This window comes from Equus quagga, chromosome 11 (genome assembly GCF_021613505.1).
Source record: "Equus quagga isolate Etosha38 chromosome 11, UCLA_HA_Equagga_1.0, whole genome shotgun sequence".
NCBI lineage: Eukaryota > Metazoa > Chordata > Mammalia > Perissodactyla > Equidae > Equus > Equus quagga.
This window is the reverse complement of record NC_060277.1, coordinates 45,971,860-45,985,155: the sequence shown is the minus strand read 5'-3', so window position 1 is coordinate 45,985,155 and position 13,296 is coordinate 45,971,860. Positions and strand designations below refer to the sequence as shown.

At 42.4% G+C, this 13,296-nt stretch overlaps 1 protein-coding gene across 3 annotated transcripts in view; it reads right to left on the bottom strand.

Annotated features, from left to right (window-relative positions):
* Positions 1–9,909: 9,909 nt before the first annotated feature.
* Positions 9,910–13,296, bottom strand: part of CEP162 (centrosomal protein 162) — an 85,420-nt gene continuing 82,033 nt past the window's right edge. For all 3 annotated transcript variants that reach the window (XM_046677612.1, XM_046677614.1, XM_046677613.1), the window contains one exon: positions 9,910–11,328. In XM_046677612.1, the coding sequence (XP_046533568.1) occupies positions 11,119–11,328 (210 nt within the window). In that variant the 3' untranslated portion in view covers positions 9,910–11,118. The remainder of the gene's footprint in view (positions 11,329–13,296) is intronic.

Sequence of the window (13,296 nt, the reverse complement as noted above, 5' to 3'; positions counted from 1 at the left end):
CAGCAGCGAATAACCCACTGGATAGTAAAGGAAGCTGGATGGAACACTACCAGCACACTTTTATAAACAGTAACAGGTGACACTGTTACTAGTGACACTGTTTGGCACTAAGCAGCATGCTAAGTTAACTTTTGTAATCCTACTGTGAGAACTCTCAACACAGAGGCTTAAACAATCCTTTTAAATATAAGTTGTCAGTTTCCTTCTCTGCTCAAAACCCTGCAATGGCTTCCCGTTTCACTCAGGGAGGAAGCTGGAGTCCTTACAATGATCTCAAAGCTTTCCTCCCCGCCAGGCCCCCAGCTGATTTCATCTGTTCTCTGCCTGAATGACTCTGCTCTAGCCACACTGGCCTCCTGCTGTCCCCTGAAAACATCAGACATGCACCCATCTCAGGGCTGTTGCCCTGCTGGTCTCTCCGTCTGGAACACTCTTCCCCTAGATACCCACACGGCCCACTCCCTCAAGTCTTTCCTCAGATGCCCCCATCATGGGTCAAATTGTGTTCCCCTCCCAGATTCATATGTTGAAGTCCTAACCCCAATACCTCCGAATGTGACCCTATTTGGAAACAGGGTTGTTGCAGATGTAATCAGTTAAGATGAGGTCGTTAGGGTGGGCCCTAATCCACTATGACTTATATCTTCATGAAAGGGGGAAATTTGGATACAGAGACATGCCTAGAAGGAAGATGACGTCAAGAGATGGAGAGAGAGGCCTGGGAGAGTCCCCCCTCACAGTGCTCAGGAGAAACCAACCCTGCCGACATCTGGATTTCAGACTTCTAGTTCCAGAACTATGACACGATACATTTCTGTTGTTTAAATCACCCAGTTGTAGTACTCTGTTACGGGAGCCCTAGCAAAATAATACCTCGCTCCTCAATGTTCTTAAGGAGGTGTACGCTGGCCATCCTCTTTCCACTGGGAACCTGCATGGCCTCATCCCACCCCAGCACCCCATCTCCCTGTTCACCCTGTTTGTCTTTCTCTACAGCACTTACCACCTTCTAGCGTACTGTGCAATTTACATGATTATTGTATCTGTAGTTTATTTTCTGCTCCTCCTACTAGAATGTAAGCCCTCCAAGGGCAGGGATCTTTATTTTGTTCGCTTGTAGATCCCAAGTGGCTAGACCAGTGCCTGAAACACAGTAGGCAGTCAATAAAAACAGACTCTGGGGAGGGAGGGACTGTTTCTTATATCTCTTATACAGGTGAGAGAACTAAGGCTCTGGGAGCTTCAGTATTTTGCTCAGGCAGAGCGAGTATGTGGCAGACCAAGCTGGTTTCAAGGAAATAGTGAACCTGTGGAAGGCCTGAATGATTCCCTTTCTCTTGGTTAGTGTTTATCTAGTATATCTTTTTTCTGTCTCTAACTTTTGGCCTCTTTATGTCATTCTTTTTAACTTTCAATCTGTTTTAAGCTTTGATTTTGCTTTGTTTCGGGTAAACAAATGAAATCTGTAAATCTATCTTTTAACTTGTGAGTTTATTCCATCTAAACGTATTGCGATTACTGGTCATGTTTCATTTCCAGCATTCTATTTTGTAATTTCAGTTTACTTTGCTCTGCATTTCTCCTTTCCTGCTTTGTACCATGCAGTCATGGTCAAGAGCACGGGGTCCAGAGATACTCTATCTGGGCTTGACTGCATCGCCTGAGAACTGCGCAGTCTTAACCAGGATACCTAATTTCTGTGACACTCAGTTTCCTCATACACAGAAAGGGATAATATCCACCTCAAAGTCTGTGAGCATTAAGTGATAAAATATAGACTAGCGGCTGGCCTAGTCTACATGCTCCATTCTGGCTCCTTTGTTTTTATTCTTTTTTTAAACACGTATATTAGAGATTACTCTTGAATTTTAAAGAACATCCTAGATATTGAAAGTTAAAGTTTGTTGTTTAACTCACCTATTGAATTTTATATATTAATTGTTATCTATTTTTTTTTCCATATTTTCTGTTTGGTTCTTTAAAAAAATCAATCTGTTCTTTTTTTCACTACATTTTCTATGATTCATTTTATTTTTAAAAATGGTTCGGCCATACTTATTTTATGCTCTCTTTTAGATTGCTTCATAATTTTAGGCTCTGGAATACTAGTTATCCTGGAGTTTTTTAGGTTTGCTACTTCTTACTTACGGTTAATTCTTTCTGACAGTTCTCAGGGGCGTGTTTGTGTGTAGAGTTGTGTGAGCTTCTCCTCAGCAAGCATTATTTTTCCTGTGACCCTCCCATGCACTCTGGTTTATAAAGTTTCCCTGGAGAGCAAATGTGTGCTGCTTGTCCTTAGGCCTTAAATGATTTGACCAACCTGGAATTCTGTTATTTTTTTTCCTTAGGGACTCCTGCAGCATATGTAAATCGGGATCCCACATCCACGTGAATGAAGCATGAGCATGGAGTGTAGATGTTGTAAGGGAGACCGTTCTTCCCTCGAGACTCTGGCAGCACCAGTTTCCTCGTCCCTCTGCTGTGCCAGTGCCTAGAGTTCTTCGAGGCTCCCTTTCACTGAGGAGGCAGCCCTTCCAATGACTTTTATGCAGGGGTCTCAGTAAAGTGCGAGAGTCCCTCCTTCTGCTATGAACCCTTTTCCCTGAATGGATATTATAACCCCATTCACTCTGCAGATTAAACCCCTTCCCTCCAGGGTGGCGTGGCATCAGCTCACAAGCTTCCATTCTGGCTGTAAGTTTCCTCTTCATTGTTGTCACCTGGGAGCTTCTCTTTCCTTCATCGTTAGCTCTGTGTTATTTTTGCTGTTGTTGTATTTTATCCAGCATTATTAAACATTTTACTTAAAAGGGATCCAAATTAGCTCAGTTCACCATGTTTCCAGAACTGAAAGCTTCAGTTCTAGGGTGTCTGTTTGATTCTTCTTAAAAACACATTCCAGTAATTTCTCTGGTGAAAATCTTGATCGTTCATCTGTTTTCTTTATCACTTCCTCTATTTTCTTAAACATATTAAAAGTAATTATTTTATAGTCTTTATTGGTTTGCATCTATTGTCTAATGTTTTGTATTCTCATATTATCAATCATATAGCCTTGACGCTTTGCATGTCTAGACATTTTTTATTATTTGGCAGACATTGTGAATGAGAAATCCATTGACACTGCATATGATGCTATCTCCCACAAGAGAAGTCTCCTCCCTCCTGTAAGGCAGACAGGGCGAGGGGCCGAGCATCTCATTCCAGTCAGGCACTGAGGGGGTCAGGACTGAATTGCATCTTTTAAAATGACTTTGAGGTATGCTTGACAAAATAATTTTTACATATTTAAAGTGTACAATCTAATACATTTTGACACATATATACACCCAAGAAACTATCACCTCAATCAAAATAATGAACATATCCATCACCCACAGAAGTTTTCTCATGTTCTTTGGTAATCCTCCCTCCCCAACCCACCTCCTGGAAACCACTGATCTGCTTTCCCTCACTGTACACTGTTTGCATCTTCAAGATATTTATATTAATAGAACCATGAAGTATTTACTCTGTTTCGTCTAGTTAATTTGATTCAGCATAATTATTTTGAGATTCATCCATGTCATTGTATGTATCAGTTCATTCCTTTGTATTGCTGAATAGTGTTTCACTGTATGAATATACCCTAATTTGTCCATTTACTTGTTGATGGACATTTGGGTTATTTATAATTTTGTCTATTATAAATAAAACCACTAGGAATATTTGTTTACAAGTCTTTCTATGGACATATGCTTTTATTTTCTTAAGCTCCTGGGAAAGAAAGGTCTGTGTCATATGGTAGATAGGTGTTTACCTTTTTAAGAAACTGATACGCAGTTTTTCAAAATGGTTGTATCTAAATTCCTCACATGTATATGAATTCTGATTGCTCTGCTTCCTTGCCAACACTTTGTAAGGTTGGTCCTTTTAATTTTATCCATCTAATATGTGCATGTAGTAGTATCACATTGCAGTTTTCAATTGCATTTCCCTAATGATTAATGGTATTCAGCATCTTTCCATATGCTTATTTTCCATCTGTCTATCTTTGGTGAAGTGTTTTTCAAGTCTTTGGCTCATTGTTTTATTGAGGTATTTGTTTTATTATTGTGTTTTGAGAGTTTAATCTGGATATAAATCCTTTATCAAATATATGATCCGCAAATAGTTTCTCTCAGTCCGTGGCTTGTCTTTTCATTTGCTTAACCGTGTCTTTGAAAAGCAGAAGTTTGTTTTGATAAAGTTAAATTTATAAATTTCTTTTTAAAATAGGTAATATTTTTGATGTCATAGCAAAGAAATCGTTGCTGAACCCACGGTCATAAAGGTTTAATCTTATACTTTTTTCTTGAAGTTTTATAGTTTTGGATTTTCTATTAAGGTCCATGATCCATTTTGAGTTAAGTTTTGTGTATGTTGTGAGGTATGGATCAGAGTTCATTTTCTTGCATATGGGTATCTAATTGTTCCAGCACTGTTTGTTGAGAAGATCCTTTCTCCACTGAATTGCCTTTGCACCGTTATTGAAAATCAGTTGTCCCTAAGGGTGTTGGTTTAGTTCTGGACATTCTATTCTGTCCCATTGTTCTTTTTGCCTATTTGACACCAATATCATACTTCTTGATTACTGTAGCTTTACAGAAAGTCTAGAAATCAGATAGTCTATGTCCTCAACTTCATTCTTCTTGTTCAAAGTTGTTTTGCCTATGTGGGGTCCTTTCTATTTCCATATGAATCTTAGAATTAGTCTTTTAACTCCCTTCCTTACATCCTATTCTGCCAAAATTCCGCCACTTAAGATCCATCTCCAAAGCCACGTTTTCTAGAAAGGCTTTCCAGATTCCAGGTGAAAGGAATTTCTCTTCTGGGCTCGATTCACACTTCCTAAGACTTTCACTGCATTCGTCCATATTTGGCTATATGTACTTGTCTGATCCTTCCTGCCATACTGTGCACCTCTCAAGATCAGGAACCTTGACTTATTCCCTCTGTCTGCTGAAAACGCTAGTTTTATACTTTGCAGGAGTGAGTCTTGCATTAAGAGGGGTCTGCAGAAGACATCTAGCTTGTTTCCTGCATTTTGTCAAGGAATCCAACAGACTTGGAATGGTTTATTCTATTGTTTTTTTTATCTCCAAGATCTCTCAGTCTTTATTATTTCTATTGGTACTACTGCACTTTCAAAGATTAATGGGATAATAATTTTCCAAATACCAAAACATACTCTAATTGACTTGTGATAATTATATGCAGCTGTGTCTTTATTTATTGTTCACATACTCCCTCCTCCTTGAACTCTTGGGAGAATACTATATCCTTACAGATATCCATGATGTCTTTGGCTACCAAGGCAGTAGTATGTCCACTCAGACCGACTCTGTTTCCATGGTCCCCTCCAGTCCTACACTAGCTCCCCACTGTGGGGAACTGCAGTTACCCCTTGCCCTGCGACTGCCTGGTCTCAGGGGAGTTTTTGTGTGGAGTATAATCCTGTTCTTCCTGTGGGGGAAATCCAGCCCAGTGATCTGGCAGCACGGGAAGATGTTTAGCCTGCTTTGTGTAGAGCCTAAACTGTTCCATACTTATTAGGAACAAATACAGTGAGGAAGTTGTTTTAGCGCCTAACAAATGAGCAGCATACCTACATGAGAAGGGGAGTCAGCTTCCTCATCACACTCAGGCATTACGTCGGCGTGATACTCACCTTGGGTAACAGTTTCTCCTGTGAGCAATTTGAAGTTCAAGGCACTTAGGAATGGCTTTTTGCTTTTCTTCCTTAGTCTTTCCACATTCATTACATCTGGTGAGACTATATGAATCTTGTTTATTTGCAACTCAGTAGTAATCTTTATTAAAGCATCATCTTATAAAAGGCTAGTAGATAATTTGTTAGAAGATAGAAATGCTCTCAGATTTTTGTCTTAAAATAGAATCTTGCTTAGTGGTTAAAGAAAATTCACATTAAAATCTTAAATATGGCGATATAAAATTTAAAAAACAAATAACTATTAGTCGATTCCACTAAACATGATAGCAGTTATTTGCCTTTAAGCCTATTTCTGTGGCAGCTTTGCAATGATTCTCTCTTTGTCAGAGTCCCTGAGAGGCCTGTGTCATCATTGTCAATATCATCATCATCACCATTATCATCATGGAATTGATTTCTCTAGAAGATTCTAAGGAAATAAAGAGATGGACAGGGGATGTGTATGCGACAGTGTGTGTGTGTGTGTGTGTATAGAATGAGAACAATAATAAGACATTATGAAGAATACACGTTCCAGAGAGAAGAATGTGATCATGAAAACCTGGTTTGGTGAACAAAAGAAGTGACAGGCACAGGATCAAACGGAAAGGAGGAGGACACAGCAAAGGTGGGAGGATAGATGGTGTGGTTAGCTTAGTAGATTGGTTTGAATGAAGGAAGCGTCGTAGGCAGAATAATGCTCCCTCCCCACCCTCCAAGGGTAGCCGTCTGTGAAAATGGTGCTGTACACGGCAAAAGGGACTTTGCAGATGTGATTAAGGACTTGAGACGGGGAAGTGGGAAGAGTAGCCTGGATTGTCCAGGTGGGCCCAATCTAGCCTGAGTCGTACAAAGCAGAGCAGCTTGCCCAGTCGAGTTTAGAGTCAGAGGGAGATGTGAGCATGGAGGAATGCTCAGAGAGATGCAAGGTTGCTGGCTCTGAAGACGCAGGAAGGGGGACACAAGCCATGGAATGGGGGAGGCCTCTAGACGCTGGAAAAGCAAGGAAACATTGTCTCCCAGAACTTCCAGAAGGAACGCAGCCCTGATGATACCTTGATTTTAGCCCAACGGGAACTGTGTCGGGCCTTCCACCACAGAACTCTAAGAGGATAAATCTGTGTTGTTTTAAGTCATTAAGTTTGGGAGAATTTGTTGCAGCACTAACAGGAAACCAATATAGGGAGGATTTGTGTAAGAGACTAGAGATCTGGAATGAGTGTGGTGATGAAGGCTGGGGTCAGACTGACCAGTGCCCTGAAGGGTAAGGTAAGGCTTCTGACATTTACACCTAAAACACAGCAGGGGAGAGTGGGGAGGTGTATGCACCAAGCAGAGTTTAGGAAGAACTAGCCGGCAATGCTTTCTGCAGGCTATCTGGAGTGAGGAGAGCACTGGGGGAGAGGAGTCAATTAAACCTCTACCAGAAAAGTCAGGAGAAAAATGGTGGCGGGGCTCCAGTGGTGGTGGCTATAGGAATGGAAAGGGACGGATAGATATAAACCTTATTTGAAAAAATTGGCTACAGGTTTGAGGACTCCATCCATGGCAGGGAGAGTTAGTCAATGTGTGGCCTGAACGTTTGTGTCCCCTCAAAATTTCTATGGTGAAACCCTATCCCCCAGTGTGAGGTATTGGGAGGTGGGGGTTTTGGGACATAATCAGGATTAGACGACGTCGTGAGGGCCTTATCAGTGGGATTAGTGCCCTTCTAAGAACCCCAAGGGAGCTTGCTTCTGTTTTCTGCTATGTGAGGGTATGCTGAGAAGACAGTCATCTTCAAGCCAGGCGCCTTGCTTTTGGACTCCCAGCCTCGAGAACTGTCAGAAATCATTATTGTTCAAGTCATCTAATCTAAGGTAATTTCTTATAGCAGCCACAATTGACTAAGACAGTCGAGAATGCCTCAAAGTTTAGAACTGACTGGAGAATGCTGAAACCCAGGGGAGTGGGCAGCTGGTTTCAGGGAGAAAAATAAGGAGCTGGTTTCAAACATGTTGACTTTTATGACAGTGGGCAATTCTGGCAGGAACTGGGAATAGGGCCTGGCACTGGGGAGAGAGGAAAGGTAGAGATGCAGATCCATCCACAGTTACGCTCTCACCCTGCTGGTTGTGGTAGTTGTGCTGAGTATGAGAATGGGTATGGTCTCTGGAGATTGGAGGGAGGCGAGGGTTGTACTTGTAGATGGAGGTGGAGGGATAAAAGGTGATTAATTTACTAAGCTCCTACTGTGTCTGAGGGGCTGGACTGCCCTGAAGGCTCCGGCCCCAAGCCAGGGGAGTGAGCACCTGCCTGCTCTCATTAGGGCTCCCTGCACACAGCCACGATCCTGAGCACACCAGGTCAGAAGACACGGGCATGCAAATGTGTGCTTGCTTACTCTGAATGCCCGGAGCTGGTGGGAGAAAAAAACAAGATGCCTCATTCCCCTCAGTCTTCTCCAACACGAGGCTCAATTCAACCCTTTTATAAATACTCTTTCCCTTATAACTTCACTTCTGCCTACCTCACAAGTCCTTTCCAAAAACCCCTTCCAGACTTTTCTCCAGGGAGTTACACAGGCTGTGTGCAGCTCTACATCTACTATCTGTCCTCCGCATCAGGACTTTCTCATCGCACTATCATTACCCTAAAGTGGGGACCACTGGCAGGGCCACCAGGAGAGTTCAAGAGCACAGCGGGTTTACTGAGACTAGCTGCACGGGGACAGACCCCTGCCGTGTTCTTGTCTCTTCACTTTCGTGCAGGGAACGCATATCTGGTACAATTACCCTACTTTTTCTCCTGCTTCTCCCAAAAGTCTAGTCCATTTCTCTTGTTCCTGAATTCACTAACAACTCATTTTATTCTACTAATGAAACCCAATGCCTCTCCCTCTCCTATAGGATTGACTTCCCCTGTGATTAATACTGCCCCTCAACCAACAGATTTCTTACCACAATCCTATAAAGTAGGTGTAGGTGGAAAAGAGTATGTTTCCCTCTATTTGTACTATTTAGGTGGTTGTGATTGAAACTTTCAGCAAACCTGGAGAGAGAAAAATGGATCTATGGTTTAGACTAGAGGGGAGAATAGGTTAATTAGGAATAGGGACCTAATTAGACCTAATCCCTATCAAGCTGGACAGGTGCTGAGAAGGAATACGTGTGCTTTTCATTAAAGACTCTTCTATGGAAACAAAGGGAAGCCTATATTAATGGGTTCAAGTACTAGAACAGAATTATCAGTAACTTAGACGGAAAAGAAAACTTTCCAGTGTCACTCTTTCCACCATTCATTGCTAAGGAGCTGTTCAAAGCAGGATGGCCACTGAACAGCCATGTAACTACAAAGTGTCTATCTTATTCCAAGTAAGATTACCTCTTACGTGCCTGCGGCTCTAGGAGCTACCTAATTAGAGTCCTTAGTAGGTATGGGTGATAAAGAGGACTATCTGTTTTCACCTTCTTGGCATTTAGTCACAAATTTAGAATTGTTGCAATATGGAATGGGACCCTAATACGAAAGCCTACATTTCTCAGGGTTGATGGTAGATAATAGTAACAGAATGCTGTGGGCTCACAAGTAGTAGATCCGATCAGAAATCTCTGCACAAAGGCAGTGGTGACAGCAGCAAGCCATATACCCCGATAAAGTTCCTGAAGGGAAATCCTGTGGATGCGGGTGCCTTATGACATTGTGAGGAGGATGGACTTGGTAGGAGAGGATTGCTAATTTCCAGAACTTAAATCTTCATAAAAGCCTTCCTATGCATGGCAGCCTATTGATGTCTCTCTCTGTGCTGTCATCCTGAACGCTTAGGGCAGTGATTAAGGAATGGGGTGCGGCTCCTGAGGCCTTTAATTGTAGCTACTATTTCTGACAGAATTTATGGACCTTTAATCTGTAAATAGAACTGAAGACCTGCTATGTGCACAGCTTATTCCAAAATAGAATATAGAATCCTCGTCAAAATAGGATGCACTTTTGCTGTAAGTAATAATCTATTTGATATCTGCACCTGCTTGTGTTTCAGAATCAGCCATGTCTGTGCTTGGGATGAACGGCCATGGATGGAGAGTCAGTCAAAAGGACAAAGGAAGGATGGGTGCAGCTATAAGTTAAGAGGTTTGCAGACAGAAAATACACAAAAGCACAAATAATAACCAAAATAGTTTGTATTATAACTTAAAATCTTTCACATAAAAAAATAGCAAACTATAATTAATGCTTTTTCTACTCTCTTAGGAAAAGGACATTAAAAAATGCTGGACGTTAAGACTTTAATTGCATTCCTTGTATATAACAATTTCCACATTTCGTATTTGCTACCCGTATTTTCACTAAGGTCTGTTTCCCCTGTCCTTTGTAAACAATTTCATTTTGTAAGTAGTATTCTACAATTGCACTTATTGGCACGTGGTCCTTGAGCACTTGGAATGTGGCTAGTCCAAATTGAGATGTGCTGTAAATGTAAAATATACCAGATTTTGAAGACTTAGTATGAAAAGAACGTAAAAACTCAATTTTTATATTGATATTTTACATACATTAGATTACATAAATGACCAAAATTAATTTATTTTTTATCTTTTTAAATGTGGCTACTAGAAAATTAAAATTACATGTAGCTCACATTATACTACTACAAGACAGCCGTGGGCTAGAACATTTGAAAAGAAAGTGGCTATAGCTTTAACTTACCAGTATCTTATCTACTCACTATCTGCTTTTGAAAATGGGAATTAGTAAAATAAAATAACAATCAGGCTACTGTTATGCATGCTTTTAATTTTTTTCTAATGAACATATATTACTTTTAAATAAAGTAAAAATCCTATTAGATTAAGAAAATGAATAAATCAAATTTCCCTATTACTTATGAAATATACTTTGCACCTTATATCAGGTGCAAAAATGAGGCACCTAGAGGTAGGAGCGGAAATCTGGGAGAACACGAGAGTTCAATGTCCACTTATACAGAAGTTACACGTCTCGTCTGCACCATGGTGGAAGCTCTACGACTCAGGTGACTGTCGATGAGACTGTCCAAGCCACTGTGCTCACATAGCTCTGCATCTCCAGGAGAAAGAGCAGCTGTTTCTCTGGCACCAAGAATTAAGAACGAACACTTGGTCAACAGTGGCAGAGTATGCGCCATTTTCCTTACTTTCCGTATCTAGCACAGAAGTGAGATCTCACTAGTTCTAATCATCTGACATTAAGGGACTTTTCCTTAAACTATTTAAAATGCGACTTGGTTAATGATTTTCAGTAAAATACACCATAATGAATCTTTTTTTTCCTTACTGGTTAAGGAAGGACAATTTATTTTGAAATGCTGCCAGCGGCACAACCCCATCCACCTTCGGGCCTGTTGGTGAAGTCCCATGAAATCCGAGTTTCTAGTAACAGTCTGGTGCATTCACTTCATCCGCAAGAGCAACGGGCACGACCACCCCCTGCCGGTGCAGCTCTCGGAGAACATCTAATATGGAGTCTAATTCTGTGCGGAACTTGTCCAGCTCGCGATTCTTCAACTGGGCGAGTCTTTTCCATTTCTCAATTTCTTTGTTTTGCTCATTTTCTACTACTTGGCGTGTTTGCTGTATTATCTGCAAATAAAAGAATTCCATTTCACTGTTACAGTTCATAGTGGGGGTGAAGAACATTTGACAATCTCAAAGGGCTAAAGCGGGGCAATGCTGACCATGGTAAACTGGCGCCCGTATGTCGGGGGGAGGGAGACAGAGTGCAGCCTCACGGAACAGCTCAGTGTGTCAATAAACAGGCTTGCAGGTGAAGAGGGTAAGACGTGGGACATTTAGCTTGTAATTCTGATGGGGGTCAGGGACCTGTACAGTCTTTTTTAAACCTGTAAATAAAAAAAAATAGTACTACTTAAAGCATCACAATTTCTAATCCCTTGGTATGAGTCCAAACATCCCCAAAATGCTGTTCCTCTTAAGAACAGTACTTGAGATGCAACCAAGACAGTGTGAATGCACAACACGTCAGCAATGAACTGCACACCACATGGAGCTTTCTCTCGTGCACCTCAGTGTTCAGGATCCGGAATTTTATGTTGGTGACGTGTGTCTGAGTAAGCGGGCTCCGCTTCCAGACTTGACAGGCTTGCTCTGGCAGACAGTCCTCTGCCAGTCAGCTCAGCCTGTGTTCTGGACAGGTCAGCTGGTAGTGTCCTTGGCGGGGTGGGACTTTCTATCGGAGTCTCCTTTTTGGGTGAGGCCGCTGCCTGAGCTCTGACGTCCGTGGGGGCGCCTGCTGGCTGGGAACGGTTGGACAAGACTAGTGGCTGGGCTCCCTGCCCAACTGCAGCTATGAGATGGACTCCGCAGTTGCCTGGATTCTCTGGTCAGGCGTTCTAGTCGGGTTGGACTGGGTACTATACTCAGCAGTCGATGGGGTTATGAATTAGCTTCCTTTCCCTGGCAGGGCAGCAGAACAGGTCCCAAAGCCAGCATAGCTCTTTGTCTTGGAACTTGAATCAGGCAGAACGGGGGACCAAGTTCCCTGGCAAGATGGGGCCACTAAGCCAGTAGCTTAACTCCGCAGACAGGCGTAGCTGGCGGCTGGGGTTTCTGCTCGAGTGCTCCTGTAAATGGGGCTGTACAATGGGCTGCACAGCTTCTCGTGTACCCTGGTTAGGTTTCCTGGTTTTCAGCAGTAGACGGGGCTATAAATTAGTTTCCCTGGCCAAGCAGGGTGGCAAAACAGGCTCCAAGGCCAGTTCGTTGTTGGGGTCCTGAGGCAGGCAGAACTGTGCACCGAGTTCCCTGGCCGGACAGGGCCACTGTCTTGGTTCTGCAGATGGGCACAGCCACTGGCTGGTATCTCTACTTGGGCAATGCTTCAAGGAGGAAACGGGTGTGCCAACATCTGACTGCTGTAAGTCCTGTCCCTCTTCTCTGTCACAATCTGATCTCGAGTGGTCAAGCCCCGCAGATTCCCCTTGAAATCCCCATGAGGCAAGACCCAAGTGGGCCTTCTGGGAAGTGACCCACATGGTAGGGTAACTGGATGTCCATGTGGGGCTCTTTTCCCACCAGGGAAACTGTAGGCCTCAGGGAGCCTCTCGGTGTGGTGCTGCTGCAGCCTGGGCGAGGAGCGATGCCATCGGTATGGTGGTCCTTCTTACCCTTCTAATGCAGTCCTTTTCAGTCTCTGTTGTCCAAGGAGGTGCTTCAGCCTCACCCCTTTGTTCTGGGATTTTCATAATTGTGTCGTGTCTATGGATAGTTGCGAGTTGGTCTTTTTGTGAGGGGGACTGGAGTGGGGAATGACCTATGTCACCATCTTGATGACATCCTGAGCATTTTTCCATACTGTACATAAAACTGAAACCTATCACCTCTACAAATTGAGGCTGTCCTAAATGTCCTACTACAGTTTTGCCTAAGCAAATAAAAGTCAAATTTTATAAATCATATTGAAATATTATAGAAGTTTTCAACAAATATACATACATAACCTATTAACCACATTTGTTTATAAGAAGACTATAAATTATTTGTCATAAGACTGTAATATAGTATGTGCCTATAACAAGGAAGCTAATGTTA